The sequence below is a fragment of the Electrophorus electricus genome, chromosome 2, assembly GCF_013358815.1.
Source record: "Electrophorus electricus isolate fEleEle1 chromosome 2, fEleEle1.pri, whole genome shotgun sequence".
NCBI classification, from domain to species: Eukaryota; Metazoa; Chordata; class Actinopteri; order Gymnotiformes; family Gymnotidae; genus Electrophorus; species Electrophorus electricus.
The window spans coordinates 17,077,774-17,102,531 of record NC_049536.1 but is presented as its reverse complement, the minus strand read 5'-3'; the positions used below and the strand labels follow the sequence as shown (position 1 = coordinate 17,102,531).

General features: G+C 38.4%; 2 protein-coding genes across 6 annotated transcripts in view; one reads left to right on the top strand and one right to left on the bottom strand.

Annotated features, from left to right (window-relative positions):
• Window positions 1-24,758, bottom strand: part of cacna2d4a (calcium channel, voltage-dependent, alpha 2/delta subunit 4a) — a 74,078-nt gene that overhangs the window by 25,542 nt on the left and 23,778 nt on the right. The window contains exons 25-26 of the mRNA XM_027008739.2: window positions 23,939-24,066; window positions 22,141-22,209 (exon numbers count right to left, since the gene is read on the bottom strand). Of these exons, the coding sequence (XP_026864540.2) occupies window positions 22,141-22,209; window positions 23,939-24,066 (197 nt within the window). The remainder of the gene's footprint in view (window positions 1-22,140; window positions 22,210-23,938; window positions 24,067-24,758) is intronic.
• lrtm2a (leucine-rich repeats and transmembrane domains 2a) lies at window positions 1,653-19,607 on the top strand. 5 transcript variants are annotated; one of them, XM_035523815.1, is made up of 6 exons: window positions 1,653-1,944; window positions 2,085-2,224; window positions 6,113-6,310; window positions 13,959-14,555; window positions 15,084-15,113; window positions 15,329-19,607. In XM_035523815.1, the coding sequence occupies exons 3-6, from the start codon at window positions 6,250-6,252 to the stop codon at window positions 15,784-15,786; spliced, it is 1,146 nt and encodes a 381-aa protein (XP_035379708.1). In that variant the 5' UTR covers window positions 1,653-1,944; window positions 2,085-2,224; window positions 6,113-6,249; the 3' UTR covers window positions 15,787-19,607. The 5 variants fall into 5 exon arrangements, with proteins under 5 accessions (XP_035379708.1, XP_035379709.1, XP_035379710.1 ...); XM_035523816.1 differs by having other exon boundaries at window positions 2,082-2,224; XM_035523817.1 differs by having other exon boundaries at window positions 1,653-2,224; window positions 15,084-15,098.

The following is a 24,758-nucleotide window of genomic DNA, read 5'->3' as shown; positions in this document are numbered from 1 at the left end:
TTGTGCATTCAGAGATACTCTTCTGCATACCTCGGGTGTAACAAGTGGTTATTTGAGTTACTGTTGCCTTTCTGTTGCCTTTTCAATCGGGCCATTCTCATTTGACCTCTGGCATCAACAACACATTTTCACCCAGAGAACTGCCGCTCACTGAATACTTTCTCTTTTTCTGACCATTCTCTGTAAACCCTAGAGATGGCTGTGAATGAAAATCCCTGATTAGCCTAGCATGAACAACCATGCCATGTTCAAAAGTCACTTAAATGATCTTTCTTCCCCATTCTGATGCTCAGTTTGAACGTCAGCAGGTTGTCTTGGCCCTGTCTACATTTACATTTATGGCATTTAGCCAACGCTTTTATCCAAAGTGACTTACAGTTATGATTGAATACAACTTGAGCAATTGAGGGTTTAGGATCTTGCTCAGGGGCCCAACAGTGGCAACTTGGGGCTTGAACCAGTAACCTTCTGATTACTAGTCAAGTATCACTGAGCTATCACTGCCCACAAGCCATGTCCACATGTCTAAATGCATGAGTTGCCGCCATGTGATTGGCTGATTAGATATTCACATTAATGTTTTAACATGTGTACCTCATAAAGCGTCTGGTGAGTGTGTGTATGTATGTGTTATACATTGGCTTGTATTATGCTAATAAATCATGTTATGTTGAACTCACATGAAGCTCAGATCTTAACATTATGTATTCACTAACTAGAATAAAGTATCAGGTATAATTTTATATATACTCAACACCAATTTCCTGTAAAGTATCCAGTTTGCTACACACATTTACTAGGTTAAACCATTAATTAGGCTGGCTGATGAGTAAACCTCTGACAAAGCACGAACTTCATAAAGTTGATTATGCATATTTTCATGACTTACAATGAACGGTGCAAAAGCTGTTCATGACTTACCATGAACAACTGTCAAAGATAATATGTAGTGAGATAAATGTTTTAAGTTTTACAACGTTCACCCCCACATATTACTATGACTGGTTATAGGTAAGCAGGGTAGGGTTAAGTAAATACAGTAACAAAAGCCCTACATATCTCTCTATGTCAGTCAGACTTCTCCCACCTACACACACTCGCCTCTTCCCTCTCTTCTGTTCTTTTCAATTGCACACACTTGCTCTTGATTTCACTCTGGAAACAGGTTTATTCTCTCACACTTTAAACAAACCCTCTGGATCATACATGCATGCACACACACATACACACAAACACACACAAGCATAAATCCATGGTGTCTCTATTTCTCTCTCTCTTTGGCACAGATGCACACTACTGAAACAATCCCTTATTGTCCCCTCAGAGATGCAGAAGAGAAAGAGAGCAAAAGACTGATGGAGATGAGAGGGAGGAAGAGACAGGAAGAGGATGAGAGAGAGAGAGAGAGAGAGAGAGAGAGAGAGAGAGAGAGAGAGAGAGAGAGAGAGGAACAGAGAAAAAGAGATAAGAAGAAGCCATCCAATTCACTCACAGCATTTGATCAACTAGGTCTTCAATACAGCTGATCACTCCCTCCCTCCCTTTCTCTCTCTCTCCCCTTCGCACCCTCCTTCTCTCACACACTCTGTCTCTCTCAGACACAGCATGGTCTAATGTTACTATCTTTGACAAGCCAAGCCTGGCACATACAATCCTGCTACACGCCTCACTGCACACACAGACGGAGGAGGCACGCACACACACATGCAGGCATGCGTGTAGGGTGAAGGCTACCCCGAGGATAGCACAAGCTTTGAGAGATACACAGGGGCGCCTGCACACCCACGCACATACACACGTATTTGTGCGCTCACACACACACACATGCTCACAGAAAGGCACATGTTGTGGAGTCAGTGGCATACCATCACAGACCGGACTGAGCGATCAGCTGTGAACCACAGAGACTCTGAGACTGGGAATAAACCCACTCACTCTATGCGGGTATGACAGCAAAGGCTTTGCAGGATTCAACTCTCCCTTCTTGATCTTTCTCTTCTTGGTTATTCTAATTAGCTTTTTCCTCCTTTATAACACCTCCTATTTCTTTATCTTTTTTGGATTGCTGTTGCTACTGTCAGCAGAAGATTATTTTCATTTCCCTATCGGAGGATTATAGAAGCAGCTCCTGTGTTTCTCCGTTTTGGTCCCCCATCCCCCCCAAAAAAAACCCTGCCAGTATTCGGGGAGGTTAGAGCTGAGAAGGGCGGCGGACAAAGAGGGGGTGAGTGTGTCTGAATTGCCTTCTTCTTTACTCACCACACACAAGAACACATGAGTATACATGCATCAATCATTATTCCACCGTTTGAGTATGTTTGAGGTTAGATTTACCTCCTGTTGCAGTCTTCATTTAATTCCTCACAGGTGTAATGGATTGAATAGCTTCTACTTCATATGTGATGGCTGTGGTAATAGCATATTTGCAATAGAAGGGAGGAGAGATGCTTTTGAATGCTCACTGTGGGCCACGAGATCAGCATAGCTCAGAAAATCGGATGTTATCTATTAGAGCCAGACACAAACATTAACACATCTACACAGAACGCGGGTGTGTATGTGTGTGTTTGTGTGACAGCCTGTGTGTGTGTGTGTGAGAGAGAGAGAGAGAGAGAGAGGAGAGAGAGAGAGAGAGAGAGAGAGAGAGAGAGAGAGAGAGAGAGAGAGAGAAAGAGGAGCAAGAGTGAGAGAAAGAGTAAGAGCATGTGAGAATGAGAGACGGAGGGAGCTGAGCATGTGAGAGAAATGGCGTATGTCCTAGTGCTCAGGCTGGAAGCCCCCCTCCCCACCATGCACACCCACATACATGCACACCCCTGCCCCCACATATACAAAATACCCTCTCACAGACTGATTTCTGATTTGTATATGTCTTATTATATGTCAGTAATATGCAATTGAAAACTTTAATAATGTTATATAATTACTTTTTTTTTTTTAAACATGTATTTGAGTGCATCTGTGGTATTTTTGTGTGTCTGGTGTTTCAATGTGAGCATATATGGGTGTCTCCTTTTCTCTAAAAGACTGCTCTCAATAATTGATGCCAGAGGCCTTAGTGCCTTTGTTACTAGCATCTTTGTTCTGTTCCAGCCTCTATTAACTCTCAGTCTGTTTTGTTTTTTTTGTTTTTGTGTGTGTGTGTGTGTGTGTGTGTGTGTGTGTGTGTGTTTAACATTAGTTAGGAACTGAAGGTGAATACCTAAATTCAAATTTGCTTTGAGGTATGTTAGTGTCATTCAAAACACCACACACACACACACATACAATTCTGACCTCCAGAATTATTGGCACCCTCGGTAAAGACCTAAAAAGGCTATGAAAAATGTCTTTGTTGTTTATTGGCTTGATCTTACACTGAAAATGAGGGAAATCTAACCTTTCAATGACTTAAATTTATTTAAAGAAAATAAATTGTAAATATTGTAAAAATTGTAAAATGAATTGTAACTTTTTTTCTCAAAACTTTATAGACAACACACGAATTTAGTGCTGTATGCAGCCTCTCTTTGCCAAGATAATAGCACTGCATCTCTAATAATGCTGGAAAAGTGGGTAAAGTCAGATGAAGAGATCCTAGACCATCTTACAAAAACCTTGTTCCTTGCTTTGAGGTCTCTTCTTCAGCTCATCCCACAGGTTTCCAGTGGGGTGAGATGGACCTGTGATCTCCTCTCTGGAAGCTTACTCTTTGGTAAATAAAACAAAGAATGTGGATTGTATCCCCTTAAAACCCCTTAAAACATCCAAATATACACCAAGAACCCTAGGATAATTTAGTCCCCTTAAAAGATCCAAATATAAACCAAGAACCCTCATGGTAAAGGTCAGATTTTTATATAAAAATCTGGTATTTGATAGAAAAAAACAGGCCCACATAACACGTCCACCATCGTACACCATATACTACCATTACATCATCACACAACATCCACCACCATACTTCACAATGAGGATTAGATCATATTCAGCATATTCTTTTGTTATACAGCGTCTTACAGTGGTTGTAAAAAGAGAACACACTTTTATAACGCCTAGATCAAATGAAAGTTTGAGTTGATGTCTAACTGTAGTTTTGGAGACTTGGTAGTTGATGTCTAACTGTAGTTTTGGAGATTTGGTAACCTCTCCTGTTACTGTCTGTGATCCTTAAAGAACATTTTGCCTTTCAAACCATTCTCATTCACCATGATCTGTATTTAATATAGTTGTGTTCTCCAGTAGAAAGACTCATTAGAGTTCCAGTTGTATGAAACCTAAATAGTGTTATCAGGTGATAGATATTTTTAGTATAAATGTTTTCAGATATGAATTTATTTTTCAAGTTCAACAACATTTGTGTATTTTCTTACCTTTCACAAATTTGTTAGCTGATTAAGGGTAATTGACTTAAGGTTATCTTCTCATAAAATGAGGATAAAACAGATGCTAATAGTTAATAGTTAACACTTAATAGTTCCTAAGGACTTACGTTTTAAAGGTAAAATATGAATTGGAATCTTGTTCACAATAATTTTTAGGGGTGTCAATAATTGTGATGCATTTTTGAGAATTTTTTTATATATGGATTCTTACTGGAAGGTACGATTTCTCTCACATTTTCATAACCATTTATGAAATTACCTCCTTTTAAAAGGAGTTCCTGACCTTGCTACCAAAGCCACACCACCACTTGAAACACACCATTACACAAACACAGACTCTCTGCTCGACAACACCATACCAGTAATTTGAGCCACTTGAATCAGCATTCAGCCCTTTAGACTTTCAACATATGCGCTCCCTACAACCAGAATGTATGCATGCATGTAGGTGCACATGCATGCTTTGGAGAAAATAAATATGTGCACCAAGAAACAGGCACCTGAATCACATCACTTGCCCACATATCTTTTATTCCAAACACTCATCTCTGCCATGCACTTTTCCAAAGCCAAACACTATTCCATCTTAAGTGAATACATTTTCAGCATTTGGTAAATGATCCAGAGCAACTTATATATTGATCAGCATGACAGTACATGGACTTCTAAGGAAATGAACCCATGCACTTGGTGTTGCTAGCACAATGCTCTACCTGCTCAATCAAGTACACTACAGGGGTTAAAGCACACAGGCCTTCTTTAAAGGAATATTTAACTCAAAGTACTCAACAAAGCAAATAGCCAGCCAGCTAATAATGCTGAACTGTCTCCTCCTAAACAGCTCTTTCCCTGTTAACCAAATTTGTATTTTTTTAAATGGTACTCTGTTATTATAATGTATTTCTTCAAAAATGCATATAACAATGACAACTTGTAAATCACAAATATTATTCACCTAAGTTGAAGAACCAAGGCTTTTAATACTTGACAAAAATGTTCATGGAGTACCTAATGGGCTGATACATGCTCTTCGTTGGTTTTATGTAATATTCTGCTTAATGTTGCTAAAGAAAAAAAATTACATTTTAACCCACAAGCCCATACACATACAATTTGTTTCACTAACAATATCCTTAACAGCTGAGCAAAGATCTTACAAGCATAGGGTTAGTAAAGCTCCTTGAATGGCACCAAACAAATACTGTTAGGCTGATCTTGATTTTTGTTGGTTTTAATCTCATAATATTCTTATAAACATAATGTGGAACAATTAGGTAGTGTGAAGTTGCACATTAAAGGCTGCAACAAAGTATCAGATATTGCTTTGTGATAGATTAAATGACTGGTTTAATTCATTTTAACCACATTAAATGATATTCATAACTGGCAACATCACTTATTTCCTTACGTTATTTTTACAACAAATCAAGTGACTATGTCCCCATTTTCTAAAATTAACTCAACCTTTAAGTGTGCTCTTTAAAGCTGCCATGTGTTGTACTGCAGTTGTATTGGCCCCACTGTACTTCCTGGGATTTCAACACACCTGATCCAACTCATCAGGCAATCAAGCTTTTAAACAGCCTGACAGAGTAGGCATCACAGAACAAATGTGCAAAGAGATCTCCAAGATGGACACTGAGAATCTCTGAACTAGAGGCAGCTGTTGGTCCACAACTGTCTAAGGACAAACTATACAAGAATGCACTTTTCACTTGGATTTTTTTCTGTCACTTTCTCTTCTCCAGACTCTCTCTCTGCTTGATGACTGTGTGCCCTGTGCCGCTGAGAGTTGGCACTGACACACACTGATGCCTAGCCAGGTCTGAGCCAGGCACACACAGGCACAGACCAGACACAGCTGTGGAGAGGTAGACGTGCAGCCATGGGACTCTCCACTAGACCTGTGGCGAGGCCCTCCAGGAGGACCACTCAGAGCAGCCCTGGTAAGTTGATTGCAGTGCAGTTAAAACTCAGTGCAGACTGCAGTGACACAGAAGGCATAAAGAGATTAAGTTGATCTAAGGTAATTGATGCCCAAGATCTGGTGGTAGGGTTTCTTCACAGAAGATGAGCATGTAACATATGCTTCTTTAGATTAGCATCTCCTATTAACTTGATCCACACATTGTGTTATTACCTCATCAGCAGCTCACCTCTTTAAGTATTGGCCCTCCATATTGGTACATATGTATTATATATCAGCAGTTCTAAGCTCCAGCTATGGAGACCGCCTGCCCTGCACACCTTTTAAAGTTTTCCATGTCCCAACACACCTGATACAACTCATGAAGTACTTGATAATTAGTTGATGAGCTGGATCAGGTGTGTTGGGGCAGGGAAAACCTGAAACTTTACTAGGTCTTTAGGACATGAATTGCAAACCACGGATATATATCATACTGATATCAATATATATTAAAGCACAAATGTATGTGTTTTTAATATTCATTATAAATCTAAGCGGGTGTAATAGAGGCTAGAGTTTAGGATATGTTCACTGCAAGTAGATGTGTAAGCTCAGCTTTAATGAGAAAATATTTAGTTATTTCAAAAACGTTCATTCTGCTATTTACACACACACACATACACAGCTGGAATTTGTACTGCTGAGTGACAAAACAGTGACTAACTGCATGGATCTGAATCCATGATTATAGGTCTCAGGTGTGTGTGTGTGTGTGTGTGTGTGTGTGTGTGTGTGTGTGTGTGTGTGTGTAAAAAGCAAAGATGGTGCCAACATCTACTGCAGTACTGTTTTGGACAATGACGTATACAGTACAGTGTGTGATAGTACAGTGGTACAAGGCAACACAGAGAAACAAGCCTAAAAGCATCTTCAGGTCTAATATTTCAAGATGCTGTCTTTATCTTTAGTCAAAACAGCTTTCATCTCAACTAAATCCTCCATCTCTGCGCACGCACACGCACACACACACACACACACACACACACACACACACACACACACACACACACACACACACACACATACAAAGAAACAGAAATTACCAGCTGATATAGAGACAGATGGAGCAGGGAAGTTTGTGTTAATATGTCTGATTAAAAAGCTGAAGAGACCCAGGCTAAGACACATTTTGTGCTGCAGCTTCATTGCCCAGCAACACAAATTCAGTGTAGTAACACTGCACATAAAGAAATAGGCTAAAATACTCATATAATGAGCAATGAATGAACGCTAGGGCAGACCAGTCATCCTTATGCTGTAATTAACAAAATACCAACTAGATAAATGCTTTATTAGTTTTTGTGGTGTTAGTATTTTTAAATGGTCAAGATTATACAAATACATACAGTGGGGACCTAATCAGAATAATAAATTACTGTTGGCCTGCTAGTTTGAGTAGTACTTGGTACATAAGATATCATACTAATAAATATTATTGGTATTATATTATAATAAATATTATGCTTCAACTGAATATCCAGCTATACTGGTTGAAATCTTATACAGATGTATCTTTAAGGGTAAATGTAGTAGGGAAGATGATTACAAAACTGAAGAAGTAGAATTTGGAAAAATGGTATTCATTTTTCTCTGACAGTGATAATTGGCCTAAAAATCTTTGAGGAAGTAAAAGGTTTTTGTTCAGTAGTTAAAAAATGACAAATTACTACAATAAAGTCAGCACTGACATGAGCAGAACAGAGTATAAACATGTGTATGTTGTTTGCTGTTAAGACATGAGCAAATTTGCTTGGAATCATTATCAAGACTGCATAGTGCATTGGTCTTATGAAGGACACATATTGTTTCCCTCCATATTGCCACAGTGAGCGGGAAAGCAACATATATTTCTGTATTTTTTCATCAATAAACAAAGCTGCTTTTTCTTGCTATTCTTGTCGCTCTTCAACACTCTTTCAATTCACTCTCTATATCTCGCCTTCATATGCTTACACACGCAGGCGCACATGTACATCCTCAGCTTCTTAATATCTTACATGGCTCTGAAATAATGATATGGCCCATTGGAGTAAAATCTAATTTCTCAGTGTTGTCTTGATGTGTACTGATGCTGTGTTTATCAACACTTCTGTGGAAACACTCCGAGACCACGTTAGGCTGGTCAAAGCCATCTGGCGTCCCAAAGAAGAGTGAATTTCATCTGCCTTACACGTCTTAATGTGATTTGTTGGTGCAACTACAAAACAATTTTTATATTGTAACAGAATGATAAGAAAACAAGGAAGAAAGAGAGGGGAAAAATTTAAGGAATGTGGGGGAGGGGACTATAGTGAAAGATAAACAGAGCAAAAGAAATTTGCTACAGAAAAATATATAATTATATTAGTACAAATATGAATTATAGCCAAGGCAGTCCTCTTTTCCTTCCTTTTTAGGTTTCATGCCCTTACACACACACAATTTAAATAGGATAAACAGTGAGACCAGAGGCATGGAGCAGCCTCAGTCATTCATAATTGTTATTCATAGATGCTTCATTGAGATTATCATCATTTAAAGATGTTACCAGGCAATGTGAACACAATCTATAATGTAGTTTCTCTATAAAAAAAAATTGGGTCAGCAGAGGCTGGGCATACCTGTGAACTTGCAGGAAATGTCCTCCCCCTAAAACTGACATCATACAGAAGGTGAGTCCATAAACACAACTAGTAGGCAGCTTGAAGTAGACAATGGAAGAAGAGGGTACTACGGCAAGCTGCTTAGATTTAACTGGTGGGAAACTGAGTTTTTCATCTTCACCTTCATAAGCATTGCTTGTAAAAAGGTTGTGCTAGACCTTTCCAAGATTATTCACGTTACATCTCCATCTAGTCTAGAAGCGTATACAGTAAAAGGTCAAAACTATTATCTCTTTATGAAACACAACAAATCCATTTGCTTTTCCAAAAAAATAACCAGTACCAAAAGTGTTTATAATATGATTACTTCCAAAAGAACGAAGGCAAAATTTCTATAAAGCATAAACGACAAGGCCAATTAACAGCCCTCTGACAAATAACAGTCAATAGTCTAACCTTTCTGTCGCACAACTGACAGCAGCCTTACTGTGGTTCCTAAGTTGGTGGGTACATGTCTCCTGAGAGATATTCGCGGAAGAGAGTGTGCCGTCATGTAATTCTTAACACCCCACCACTTTTAGATTACGCTGAAGTTGTTTATTTGGAAAAGAAAAAAAATCACTCTTCTTAACAACCACTTGGAGCACTGATCTGTGGCAAAAGCTGGTGGGTAGCCAGACTTAATAGCACAACCAATAAAAAAATCTACATTTAAGCGAGGTGGTGGCGCACATCCCCCCTCCCCCACTGATAGTGTACTTCACCAGAAGATGGCAGGTGACAAGGAACGAAGACAGGCGAGTTACATAAGTTTTTGCCTCTTATGATAAGCAATACTAATGTGGTAATAGGCTTTTGTACTGATCTTTACGTGGTTAACAAAGTCTGCATGGAACAGGAGCAACAAGAAATAGTAAATGCCGGATCATAAAAAAAGTGTTAAGCCTGACTGTAAAATTACTATTATGAGTTAGAGCAACCCACTTTTTGCTGTTAACCTAGCTAGCTTACACCTGTGTACGTTCCTCGTCGTTCGCAGTCTTGTTGGAAAAGGTTCTAGTCAGCTGTCAGTCACAAAACCAGGAGCCATTAGCCAATAGCATTCGATGACCTATACGCCCCCATGAGCCCGCCCCCAAACTGTCAAAACCACCCCCATGTCAAAACTTGAGCAAAAAAAAAGAAGCCGAAGGAAATTTACTTGTTGCGTGAGGGTAGTGATCAATTTGGAAAGCCAAACTGGTCAAAATTATCCGCAAACAATGCGTTTTATTTGTGAAACGTCCTTAAAAAGCGGCGTTTTGGACGTTTTTGCGCCGCAAAATACGGCAATATTTTTCACTACGCCGTAAAATGCACAGAACAAAATGATCTGCCATATTTTACTTATGTCAGTTGAAAATGCTGTAAAAAGCACCACTTTAAGTGTTCCAAAATGCCGTTTTTATACCGCTTTGGCGACCCTACAATTTAAAACACTTTTATAGTAAAAATAATGAGCTCCTCCTACTGGTTTTGACAGCCAATAGATTTGAACTGTCTTCACCCAATTGCTCACGAACAAGGTCAGACCAGTTGGAGGAGCTCATTATCTTATTATAAAACGCCATTATAGGGACGTCACTGTAGGGACGCCAAAGCAGCATAGAAAAAGGGAACACTTAAAGCGCCGCTTTTTACGGAGTTTTAAACTGACATATAAACGGAGTAACATACGGTGTTTTTGATGGTTTCTGCTGCGTATTTTACGACGTAAAAACGCTGTATTTTGTGGAGGAAAAGCGTCCAAAACGCCGCTTTTTTCGAAGTTTTACAAATGAAACGCGTTTCGTTTGAGACAAATTTTGACCCCTTTGGTTTTCCATACAGATGAAAAAAAAAACTTCGAGAATGAAGAAAGCCAATTTGATATTTTACATAAATGCGAAGTAAATTCTTTTTTCTGTGCTCGCGAGTTTCACATTTACGCTCGTGAGAGACGTGCGCGTTAATATTTTTCGACATGTGTTTTTGCACATGAAATGTTAAAAGGTGCATGTTTATATTTTTCGCCCTTTGTTTTTGGCATGAAAATGACGTCATACTGATGTTCGTCACAGACACTAGTTAGCAGTTAGGGATATCTAAGGGAAGTACAACGAAGCGAGTGAAACAAACAGTGCTAACAACAATATTCTTAACATTGTTTAGGTTTGTTGTGTAAAGGTTTTTGCTTTGTAGTTATAACTGAAAATAAGGTTTAGTTTTTCGATGACCCAAATGTTTTTGTGCATAAGAAAAGGAAAAGATGAAAGAGACGATAAAAATGTGCCTCCAATAGTGTGCTGGACAGGTTTGTTAGCTTGGTTTTGCATCAAAAGTTCTAGTTTATTTATTTATTTTTAACACCAATAAGAACAACTCATACAAAAAAACTGACACATAGCTTTGAATTTTAAACATTCCGTAAGTTATGCTCAAGTTAAGACACACAGCATTATATTTTAGCATTGCTAAAAGTAAATTTTAGTTAATCACTACTATAGATGATGGTTATATCATAGATAGAGAAGATGGTAGTCCAACCTCCTCTGGACCAGTATGTTAGCCTATTTGTTAAATTGAAGTTTGCTTTTATAGAGTTTAATGCAGTGTTTATATAATGCATTATTATTATTATTATTATTAGTAGTAGTAGTAGTAGTAGTAGTAGTAGTAGTAAATCACACCTGTGAATTTATGCTGTGGAAATACTATTCATCAGTAAGCTTTAGAGATGTCGGTAGTTTGATAGGAGCATAGGGAAACATTCCATATTAAATAAATTAGCAAAATAAGTGGCTTGCAAAAACTGGATTTTTAGCTCAATTAAATGAGTTTAAGCTTATGTTTGCATGTCCAAAGCAGCAAAAATTTGTTTTCTAAATTGAAAGCAGAACATGATAGAACATGCCACATTAATATTAATTAAAGTAATCCTCATCAAAATTAGCCTCATCACTATCATTCCACATTACAAATCACCAAGTTACTTATTTGTGAAAATAATCCCTCTTTGATAACTGCTTACTTTGTGATGTTTATTCATGACTTCATTGCTAACAGCTTAGCTAGCTAGTTAGCTTCTGCCCATGCAATCAGACCTGTTGCACTTGTTCCTTTCAACAATGGGAGTCAAGTCAGTCAGTCAACAAAAATGCCTCTTCTAGGCTGGCAAAAATCCCCAACCGCATACAAACAAAAAAACAACCAAGAATGTTAGTAGTGGACCATGTTCAGCATACACTTCATAAGTGGTGCTCAATGTCTCATTCACACTGTTATTGTGAATGTTCTTTAATAGCCTCAAGTGGTTTAAGATGACAGATCAGTTTTAAAATCTATATGTCAGCTGACATATCAGTTTTAAAAACTATACACCATGAGATGAAAGCATGTTTGTAGTCTTGCTAAGAGTAAACATGTGAACAGTGGAAACTCATAGTCTGGCCTGGTATGAAAGGGATAAATGATTTATGAAGATAACCCACACTCAGCATGTCTCACCTTACACTAGGATCACAGGGCAAACTAAAGGGCAAGGCTCAGGTGTCATAGGTGTCTGTACACTTACACACCCACCTCCAAACATTGCCTCTCCCACATGCCACACACCCATGCATGCACGTGCACACACACACACACACACACACACACACACACACACACACACACAAACCCCCCCCCCCCCCCCCCCCCCACAAAGTATCAGACTACACTGCAGGGTAACAGGACCAGAAAAGACTACACAAGACTATCTATCCAGTGGGTTACAGTGTTTCCAATGTGACAGAGGCGTATCATCTGACAGATTAATTATAACTCGTAGCTCCATACTCAGCCCACATCTTGGCACACATGCACTGCAAGCTGCAACAAATTCACTTGTCCTGCACTACACAGCATCCACCCCCCACCCCACCCCATCTCTCTCTCACACACACACACACACCAAAATGTTTTTCTTATCATAAAGAGTAATGCACACACACATGCCAAAAACAAAACAAAACATAAAAACCCAGTCCACTGCACAGAACATTTCCCATAATGTCAGCACTTTCTTAAAGCATGAAGGCATGTTGCTTCTGAGTTACATCAGAACATCCAATACCCTCCACATAGACACACACAAAAACAATACAAACATGCAGGCATGCAGCAACCTTATTTACATTAAATCAGCCTTCTTACAATTTGTGACTCATGTCTTACTGGTCTTACTGTTGGCATATTCTTGCCCTGATATGAGAACTATATGAGTTTAGAACTAACATCCTCCAGTTCACATTTTTCCCCCAAAGTACAGTTTTGTGTGTGGAGGATGTTAGTGGAAAGGATGGCATTGCATAATTTTTCAGTTAACCAGCTCAAACATACATGTTACAGCATTTTCATAGAATGTAAGAGTGAGAGAAGGATAATTTCAGTTGTGGTCCATACTATTAAATATGTTATTCTTCAGCTGATACAACATTATAAGAGCTCACATTTTTCCATTGTGTATAATCAAATTTTCAAACTATGGGTTTCTGTATTATGGCCCTGGTTAATGGTAGGCAAGTAGGCTAGCAAAATCACTAAAGAAAGAACAAATATAACTGCTCATTTATGAAAAGGGGAGGGAATCATTAGTACACTAATAAGTACTGTAAAAGACTAACCACATGTCTGAACATGCCCAAGCATCTAAAGGTTGTCCATCACTGGGCCAATGGCCTCGGGTGATTTTGGCCTCCCTCATTAATAATCTATGTCTGTTCTGGCTGTGCTTCTAAATGTCCTGTTCATGACTGCGGGTCAGAGCTTTGCTTACTTTCGATTGTCTGACAGACATACAATAATGAGAACAGTATGTATAGGTGCATAATGAGTCGATTATAGTACATCCTTTGAGCTAACTTTTGTCAATCAAATTTACACTTTGTGAAAAGAAGTATGTCCAATTCATTCCATTAAAGTGGATACTGTTTGGAATACTGTAAGTTATCGATTCTTCTCATGTTTCTCATCTCACCATCTCAGCACTGCCCTGCGTGCTCTACCTGCTGGTTGTGCAGCTACAGCCTTGCTCCAGCTGCCCACCTGTGTGTGTGTGCAGCTCTTCAGAGGTGGACTGCAGTGGGCGGGACCTGGCTGCACTCCCCATCCTGTCCTCGCTGCCATCCACCACACGCACCCTCCTCCTACTCAACAACCACCTCTCGTCACTGCCTGTCATGGCCTTTGCCAACCTCAGTTCCCTAGAAAGGCTGGACTTGTCCAACAACTATTTGGACAACCTGCCGGCCGGCCTGTTTGCTGAGCTGGCCACCCTGAGTGACCTCAGTTTGAGGAACAACAGTCTCACTGCTCTGGACCGTCACATCCTGCAGGGTCTGGTGGGCCTGCGGCGGTTGGATGTGTCTCTGAATGGCTTGGCCGTTGTGCCGCTGGGCCTACTGGACAAGCAGCAGGGACTCACGTGGCTCTCCCTGGCTAGCAACAGGCTGCAGGCACTGGAAAGGGCAGCCTTTGAGCCACTGATGAACCTACAGCATCTGGAGCTAGGCTCCAATCCATGGGAGTGTGACTGCAACTTACGCGACTTCAAGCACTGGATGGAGTGGCTAATCTACCGAGGTGAGACAACCGTTGCACGAGAGCAACTAAATTATAAACGTGTGTAAGTGTAGTAAAATCTTAATAGGATATGTGTCTGTAGGTATTTTCCTGTGACATCTCCATCCTTTTTTTTTTGGCATTTATTCACTGCATTTTTAAAAAATTATTTCCAAGGCAGAATATAAGCATTCATACTTCTTTCTTTGTGGAGAACTGCAACCTACTGTAATCAGAACTTACTAAACTTACTAATAGAGAAGTGACTGGAGAACTAGGCAGCTGTAGACATGTGTTTTCTTTGAACATACACATACACCCAATCAGAAACACATTCACAGAGTTAACACTTTCATTCAGACTTGAGATGATTTACAGAGATGAATTGCACTCACACAATCCTCTCAATTTCAGGCCAGATAAATCTATAAGGCAGCTAGAAAATCCTTCTGAGAAAAAAAGGATCTTATTATAGATGTGAAAAGCTGATGAGTCATGTGTCTCTGTGTGTGTGTGTGTGTGTGTGTGTGTGTGTGTGTGTGTGTGCAGAAAGCTACACAGATGGTGAGAGCACTACATGTATGTCACCATCAATTATGCATCAGTTTACTCTCTCACACACATACACATGCACACACACACATACATATAAAATGGACAGCAGACCCATTTGTTGGCTAGTTTAGAGGGTTTGAAACAGTAATTCAGATTAATTACTGAGGACCACTATTTTACTGTGGAGTGCTGTAATTTGATCCTCACTCTTAATCTTTCTCTTTCCATCTATCCCTTAGGGGGATATGTCGATGCTGTGGAGTGCACCCTCCCCAAAGACCTCAGGGGGCGGGACATTCGGACCGTTCCAGTGGAGATGTTCAACTACTGCCTCCAACTAGAGGATGAAAATGGGGTTGGGGCTGGAGTGATGAGCGGCGGCTCTCCACCATGTGCAAGGGCGACCGCTGCTCCTTCACCTGAAAGCACTGTGGTCCAAACTGAGACCGAGCCACCAGACTGCGTTAAGCAGCGCTACCGGCCTGTGAGCGTACGGCGGGCCATTGGCACGGTGGTGATTGCCGGTGTGGTGTGTGGGATCGTGTGCATCATGATGGTGGCAGCAGCTGCGTACGGCTGCATTTACGCTTCCCTGATGGCCAAGTATCAACGCGAGCTGAAAAAGAGGCAGCCCCTGATGGGGGATGGTGAGGCAGAAGCTGACCCCGAAGAAAAACAGATCTCATCAGTTGCGTAGAAGTCCAAGTCAGGGTCAGTGTTCAGACACCCCCATTTAACCAATTTGTATACTTTGAATCCAAACACACAGATGACAGCTTGCATCTCTCCTACCTTTTTTGTCCCTTTCCACTCCACAAAAGACAAACTACAGGTATTTTTTCACATTAACACTTGGAGCAACAGGATTCAGTTTCACATGATGTACCCGCTTTTAATGCCTGTTAAAAGACTTTTGATTATAGTTCCCCAGGACTAGAGGCCCAATTAGCACTTTAAAACTCAACCCCTCCACCTTGCTCCTGGTCTTGGACAGAAGAATTTCAGAGATGAAAAATGAACACATGCTGTCAAGCATTGTTCAGCACTGTACTCTTTAGTTGCTAACATTAGCCTCTGCACTAGCAGCTAGTTCTACTGGAGACTCTATTTCACTGTCAATGACAAATCATGTTATGAATATCTCCATGTTATTAAATAATATATATTATATACTATGTATGGTGAACCCACTTTTCCTGGTCTATCTGTGTATTCCTGTTTCCATACCTAGTACTGAATTGTCTTTAGCACACTGTTATGTTCTGTGAGTTTGTTTTTATGATATTTATATGGTACTGCTGCTCTGCCATGTTCATATACAGGAGAAAACCTTTATTTCTAGGAAACCCAACTAGTAAAGTCAGTTTTGTTAAATAACGCTTAGGGTGTGAGTTCAGTCCAGTTGTTTATATTAAAAGAGTGTTGGCAAATTTAAAAGAACCTCAGGAACTGATAAAATTAGAACAAGTGAGATTATACTAATTGATTTGAGACCCTAGGGCTACAGCTGGGTGTAGGGTGCAACAAAGAGTGGCTGCTGTTCCACTCTACAAATACAACCAAGTAAGAGCAGCAACAATAAACATTCTGACCCTTTTAAGACATACATTATCTACCAATGTGCTTGTTTGTTTCAATATGGATTGGAATATCTACTAGCAGCCAGAACAGAATGAAATAAAATGAGCCTGATATGTTGTTTGTCATATGAAAATGGAATAAACTAAATTAAGTTGCAAGTTTATTCCATAACTACAACTATATTAAGTTGAAAGCATATTCCATAACCTAAGTGCTGGTAGAATATGCTCAAATATATTTTCAATATGTGACATATTTCTATGCTTTTGAAACATATGAGGTAGGTTGTAATGTGAAAATGGGAGGATGGCTGCTACTGTGTGCTGAGTTTTGTACTGTTGGACTAGTTTATATAACCATGTTTAGCCTAATTGTATGATTTCTGACTTACACATAGGTCCAAGCTTTACTAAGATATCAGTAACTATTAAAAGCTTACAGGAAAATACAGCATTACAATTTTTACTGAGAAGACCCTAGGTTCCACAGTTTATTGGGATTATATTAGGAGCTAGACACAGATTTCACAAAAGAAGTAATTCCTCTAAAACAGTTAATTGTGGGTAATGTTTCCACATGTTAGCAGCCACATGAGAAAGCAACTAAGTGAAGCTATTGGTGGGGTGTCTTAATCTTTCCCTACCTAATTAACTACATCAACTACAGTTCATATTTTCTGACAACATGTAGCAAAACATAGGTCCAGTAGGTGTAAACTAACTATCAGTTTACATTTCCAAATGACTGAAGGGTTAGTGTTTCTCTGCACTTGATTACTGTATGCAGATGTACAACACTATATGCATGATTCCAGCACGTGATACTACTGTATTTACAAATTCAGTGAAAGGCACACATATCAAACTACTCAAATGGTGTAGTACATGACTGTCAGTACGTAACAAAACTCTAATCCAAATGAACCAAAGGTGTGTATTATTTTAAAGCTAGGGCAATGTGATGGTAGTGCTGTAGTGAATTGCAAAATCTCTATGGCTGAACAATTTGGATAGAATTAAATGGACATTTCAGTCAAATGATGTCATGCTCATTGTCAACACTTTCAATGATGTAGTTGTATCACCATCATTTAGCTGAACTATTTGTTTAAGCATATCTTTCAGCTCTGGTAGACTGCCTTTCTTGCTTGCACCATATCACACTCTGCTGTTTTCTACTGAGATTTCATCTTACACAGAAGATGACTACTTTATAGTTGCTTTGTTACTTATATGTGTAAACATAAGGCAAGAGCATGTAACTATAAATTTAAAACAGAAAAGAATAAAACTACAAAAACAAGCATATCATGTAACTGTGGAATAGGGTGCAATCGTGTCATCTAGAGGAAAAATTTCCCAAAGTGAAAAAAGTGCAATACTAAATTGTGAATTGAACAATACTAAATTGTGAATTGAACAAGATTTACAGTTGTGTATTAAACTACAGTAAAGTTTAATTCACAGCTAGCATTAGACAGTTCTCACTTTAATTATAACTCATTTATGTTCACGTGTCATTGTGCAAAATGATGGCTAATTTGTCTATCATCATTAATACCTACAGTACAAAGTCTTTGATGTATCTAATTGTTAAAAGTCATAATTTGAGCAAACAATGTCCTCCAAAATATTAGGACAGAGTAGTCACAACACATTTTTGTTGGAAGGTCAAGCAATTTCGTTTGCAGATGAAAACATGAAGGCAAAAGCACTGAACTTCATCTATCATTTCTCTGGGGATATTGCAATAACTATGATCACCAAATGCTCCATACTCTCTGTGTCCTTTTTTTAAGTACAGAATGCATAAAAGGAAAAACCTGAACTAGCCAAGACAGCCATCCAGGCTCAAACCATTCAAGCACTTATTTAACTTCTTCAAAGGGATTCTTATTTAAGAAATGCTTCACTGCAAGAAATGACTGCAGGAAAAGCAAATAACTCAAATAACCTTTTTTTGCTTTTAGGCTTCAGTTATTACTTTAAAATATTTATTTCCAACAGTGACAAAAAGGCAAATATTACAAAATGTCTTCAGAAATCCTCCAAAATAAAACATCATGTATTTTGCTATATATAATGATTTATATCTCTAATCCTAACTGCTTGACTACTGCAAAAATAAAAATTATATACTCCAATAAATTAGGAAGACACTGTATATAAGGTACACATAAATACATATATATTTTGTTATTTCAAAATTAAAAATGTAAAAGTCTTGCCAGAATCTGACTACAAAAAAAATAAAAGAACGAATGGGTGTTTTACCTTACCATGAATAAAAGCACAGAAATAGAGTCAAATGGCTGTTATACTATTAAAATGATCCACATTAAGAAGCAAAAAGACCACAAACCTGACACTAAGAGTCATACACCAAGTTCATATAGCTTGCCATTTCAGTTTCATGTCTGATGGCATTTCTAGTCTATTTCATACCCTGATTCAAGCAGCTAATAAAAACAAGACAAATGCACAATAATAATTAATTTTGAACAACCTTATGAACATCCTAAAATGGGCACTATTTAAAGAAGCATTGTGCTTTGTTATATCATTTGTTTAACCATTCTTTTTTATTTATTAGTAAGTTCAGCCTTGTGTATTGGTCAAATTCCATTCAGTACAGAAGCTGCAGTTTATTTGAGACAAAACTGGTCAATCTGAATAGCAGAATGTAACTGCTGTCTTGTTTACTGTCTGCATGCCTCTGAGCCCCAGCAACACATGTGAATACAGGGCTAGATTACAAATGATATCCATTTCCTCAAAACTAAGAGGTACTAGCTCCTCTGTGACATATGGAGTGAGAGACATTGCCCCTTGAAGTGGGCCTAATGCATCTCCTTAAACTTTTTTTGAGTTATGATTTATTTGTCTCTATTTACCTCTATATTACCTCTGTATATCTCTGTACCTCTTTATCTATTTTTTTCTAAGATTGTTATTATAAAACTGTATGAGATGATACAAAAGTGATTATTTATTTTTTTGCTCCAAAAAGTCATTTCACATTTTGTTTGTGGGCTATGGAACAATTCCATGTTGACAACAAATTTCCATAAGTTAGCAAGTGGAGTATGAGCGAACATGCAACAGAAATGGACACAAACAAAATCATATTTATATACTACCACATGCTTTTACACACATACACACACAGACACACACACATACATACATACATACATACATACATACATACATATATATATATATATATATATATATACATATATATATATACATATATATATATACATATATATATATATATATATATATATACACATATATATATATATATACATATATATATATATATATATATATATATATACACATATACATATATATATACATACACACACACATATATATATATATATATATATATATATATATATATATATATATATATATATATATATATATATAAATAAAATGATCGGAGCTTCCCTGTATGGAAATTAGACAGGTAAACAATCAGGTCAACAAGTTTTCCATGGATCAATTTCAGTGTGAGTCTGCTTTAAAATGGGAAAACTAAGTGATTTGAGAAACTTCAAACAAGACACTAGCTGGGGCTATTTCAAAAGCTTCAAATGCGCAACTCGTCGTTCCTTAGTACAGCAGGGCTATAACAGCAGACAATCAGTTTGACTGCCTTTGCTGTCTAAGGGAAACAGAAAAGCAAGACTCCAGAAGGCAAAAGAGCACAAAAATTGGATCACTGAAGAGTGGAATAGCATCACCTGGTCAGAAGGTCAGAATTTTGGGCAAGCACCACAAATCAATGAGCCCTTCCTGTCAGGTATCAACAGTTCAGGCTGGTGGTGGTGGAATAATGGTGTGGGGAATGTTTTCTTGGCACAGTGTGGGTCCTCTGCTACCTGTGGATGGATGTTTTGACAGTATGGCTTACTTAAGCATTGTGGACAACCAAGTTCATCCCTTTATGGCAGCTGTTATGGATTGGTTTCAGAAACATGACAGTGAGTTTTTCTTGCTCCCCTGGCCTTCACAGTCCCCAGATATTAGAGCATCTCTGGGATGAGACAGTACAAACTGTTCAAAGCATGTCAATACCTTCATCTAATCTATGGCAGCTACAAGAAGCGCTACTGTCTGTATGGGCCAAGATTTCTGCAGAATGATTTCAACACCTAGTTGAATCTATGCCATGACAAATTGCTGTGCTTCTGTATATGTATGTATAGAAGTAGTAAAAATTGCAGTGAAGTACATAAGGTTTCCAGAGAAACAGGATGTTTTAGGCAGAGGTCTTTCATCAGCTGTGCAAACAAAGTGCTTCACACACACACACAAACACACACGCACACACATACCCACACACCTTCACTTACACACACAGACACACACACACATACATACATATAAAATGCTTAACAACTCCTTTCAGAGTTTTCAGAAGGGAGCCAATCTCTATCACTGCTGTCATGCTATTACACCACTCCACTGCTGAAATCCCTGATTAAAGCAAAAATTTACCAGAGTGTCTGCTGGTATGGGGAAATCAAACGTTTTTTAAAAGACTTTTTAATACCACTCAGGGTAAGACAAGACCACCTTTGCATTAGAAAAATGGCAAAAGGCACACAATAACATCAATATTATGTTTACATGCTTTACTGAAATGTGATTCCCAGTAAGGTATGTTGATTTTTCCTTACCACATGTTTCCTATTCCTTCGTTAGTGTTATAGGACTGATGCTTCACTACAGTGTAAAGGCAGCAAATTACCTGCTTTAAGAGTAACCGGGGAGTCATATGTTGCTTGGAACAAATGTTGCTTAAAAATGTTGCAAACATGAACTAAACTGAAGCATCTCTGTTACTTTGTGTAGAAAAATTTAGTTTTTTTTTTTCTACATTCACTGGCTGAATTGCTCAAATTTAACACTGAAACCATCTCTGTATGTGTGTGTGTGCAGCAGTCATACTCCTCCCAGGGCTCCATAGCACAGCATGTCATCTGAGATTACATACATAAACACATTACTTTCCAAATATGACAAGAAATAATTATATAAATAGAGAAAGAAAATTATTTTGCAGGATTTTGTGAAAGTGTACAAAATTATTGCCTGTGAGGAATCAATAATGCTTAATCTCTTTATGTGTGTTGCTGTCTTGCTAAATAGCCTAAGAATAATGTGTTTAACTCCCTCTCTGAATATTTCATAAGACTCAGAAAATGAAGGAAATAACACAGGACCAGTGCCTATTTTTCTGTATTAGTTTATTTTAAAAAGCTTTTAAATGTTCCTAACAGACTAAGTTATTGCTAATACAGCATCTTTTTTTAAATATTTTTCTTATATAGAGAAAAATTAAAGTAGAAAAGATTAGTGTAATTTTATTGTGGTACTAAGGGTGAAAATAGTGGCAAGTGAGGTTGAAAGAAAAGAAAAGAAAAAACAGGAAAAAAAGTATCTCCTACCTCCAGCCACAGCTGTTTTCTGGTCTACTGTGACAGTAACAGACGTCACAGCAATCAAGATCCCACCATCTGCCACATAGAGAGAGTGCTGAGTACACATACAAACTGGAATATATAACAGCCTTTCCTTACATAAACACACTTATAAAGAAACAAAAATCATGACAATGTATTCCAATTTCAAGCCCTATATTCCTTCAACATGCAATAAATGACTTTCTGAAGAGCATGTTCAGAATATTTAGATGTTTATTAAAATATGATGTGTAACCATGCTTGTAATCACACTACAAACTACTGTCACGATCCCCTTCTCTATCCCTTCGCCAATGTGGTCAAATCCACCATATGGGTTTGTTTTCAGCTGTGAGTGCACCTCCAAAGCAGGCATTCCTCACATGACCAGCGCCTCAGTAAGCACTCTTCCCATGTTTGCGAGAGGCCTTATGTCCACCTAAGACGTTCTGATCTCTAGCACCTTCTGCGCCAAGCCCAGCTCCCAGGACAGCAACCCTGTCATCGCGCCCTGCAGCAGGCAACCTGACTGGAGCTACCTTTCAGTCTGCTATATGATCAATGCCCCTTTTCCCATCTGGGTCACCTGCTTGGCCTCCTACCCTAGTCCCAGCTACCATCACAATCCCTGTCTCTCCCTTTATGTCACTTCCTGTCCCCATCAGTGGGCCTGTTCCCATCCTAGTCCCCGCCTCATACCTCTGGTCCCATTCCATGTCTGGTCCCCTGTATGTCCTGCAATGGAGCCCCAAGTCCTGTCCTGCCCTGTACAGTCTGCCATCTCCTCCCCAAAGGCGGCACCAGTTCTGGCTCCCTCTCACTAGCAGCACATGTACTGTCATGGTCCCCTCCTCTATCTCTTCAGGCACATGGTCAGATCCACTGCTTCCTATCTGTTTTCATTTTGTTAGCATGTCTCCATGTTCATTTTGTTTACTTCCTTGTTTACTACTTGTTAGCAGTGTTCCACACTTGACCAGTGTGTTGTTTCTTTCCTTAATTATTGTGTATAATTACTCCCTGTTGTTTTTAGTCATTGTTTGTGTTTACAATGTATTTGCTACGTTTACTGTGTTTGGGCATGTTTGCTACTTGGATGAATGTCTTTGCTTTAGTGTTTGTATTCTATGTGTTTAATTTTGTTTTGATTAAACACATTTTTGTTACTATCTGAAATCACGGCAGCATCCTACCCCTTTCTTCACTCACACATCTTGCCACCTTTACTCAGTATGGTCCATACACATAAGTGATAAGGTAAAAGTAAGACAGTAAAAATGAAAGAATACAAGAGGGAAAGCAAAAGATAAAGGGAAAGTTAAAAAGATTATGAAAATGAGAAAGCATTGTGGAATGGAATATAAAAGATTAAAAGAATGACAAAGACAGAGTGTGCTTGCATGTAAAAGTTAAAGTGTGAGAATTAAAGAGAAAGGGAAATGGGAAATCGAAAATGATAAATAGATCTTAAAAGGAAGAAAGAGAGGGAGAAACTGGGACAGTGTGGAAGAGACAGAGAAAGAGAAAGGACTGAAAAAGACCAGAGAAAATAAAAAAGGTGAGTGACTAATGCCAGGTTGTTTAAATACCTTTTTTGTGTTCTGGATCATGACTCTGTGCTATAGTCAAATTCAGTCACTGAAAACATCTGAGGAAAACATATCCTTCCAGTGGCCTCAAATAGAGCACACTGTAATTTACCCTTGCACCCTACCACACATACTTACGAGTGAGGGGACTAATGGACAGAATGAGATAGAAGGTTCAAGACAAGGCAGGCTACCTTGCATGTCCTCTTGGGGAGCATAGTATAAGAAATTCCCCGCTGGGTTCTCTACAGCATGGCGGTACCACACCGGAAAGTGGTTCAGAGTGAAAAGGTTTTCTTTGTCTGATGGGGTTAGAAACCTCCTGCAAAAGCATCATCATCAAAAAGAAGTTGATCATAATGAACACACAATCAAGCATATTATGTTTCTATGTAGTTTATCCATAGTTTGTGTGGTTGCTTCATAAGAACATGAAATCTACTCAAATATACTTTGATAGAGCAACACAAATTATTCTAAAATGCTGCATTTTCGGTTTGTTAAATATTACATATTACTACTTTGTTCCATGCTGCAGATTGAGTCAGGTTCACACACAATGCACACTTGAAGCAACTTCATCAGCTGTTTGGAGACTTTACTTGCTCACAAAGCTGTAGCTTCATTACACTCTTTAAGTGGTTCTGTGTTTAAGTGATTCTGCTCATTACTGCCAACTGTTGTCCATTTCTGCACTGTTTTGGGCATTATTTATCCAGTAGTTTTTGTCATATGCTCCTTGTCACTGTAGCTTGCATGTTGAATGTAAATTAATATTTTGCTTATTTCTCATTTTATTGCTTATTTTACTAACTTGCTACATTTACTACTTATCTGTCAAGAAAAGCTTTTTCATGTAAGGTAAAACTAAACTGAAGTAAATCAGTTAGTTAGTGTAATCATATTTGCAAACACTGGCATCCATTGATCTAAATATATCTGCTCTCAAAACAATAATTTACTCCATTTTATTATTTTTATCATTTATTTTATTTTTAAAATAATATTATTTTA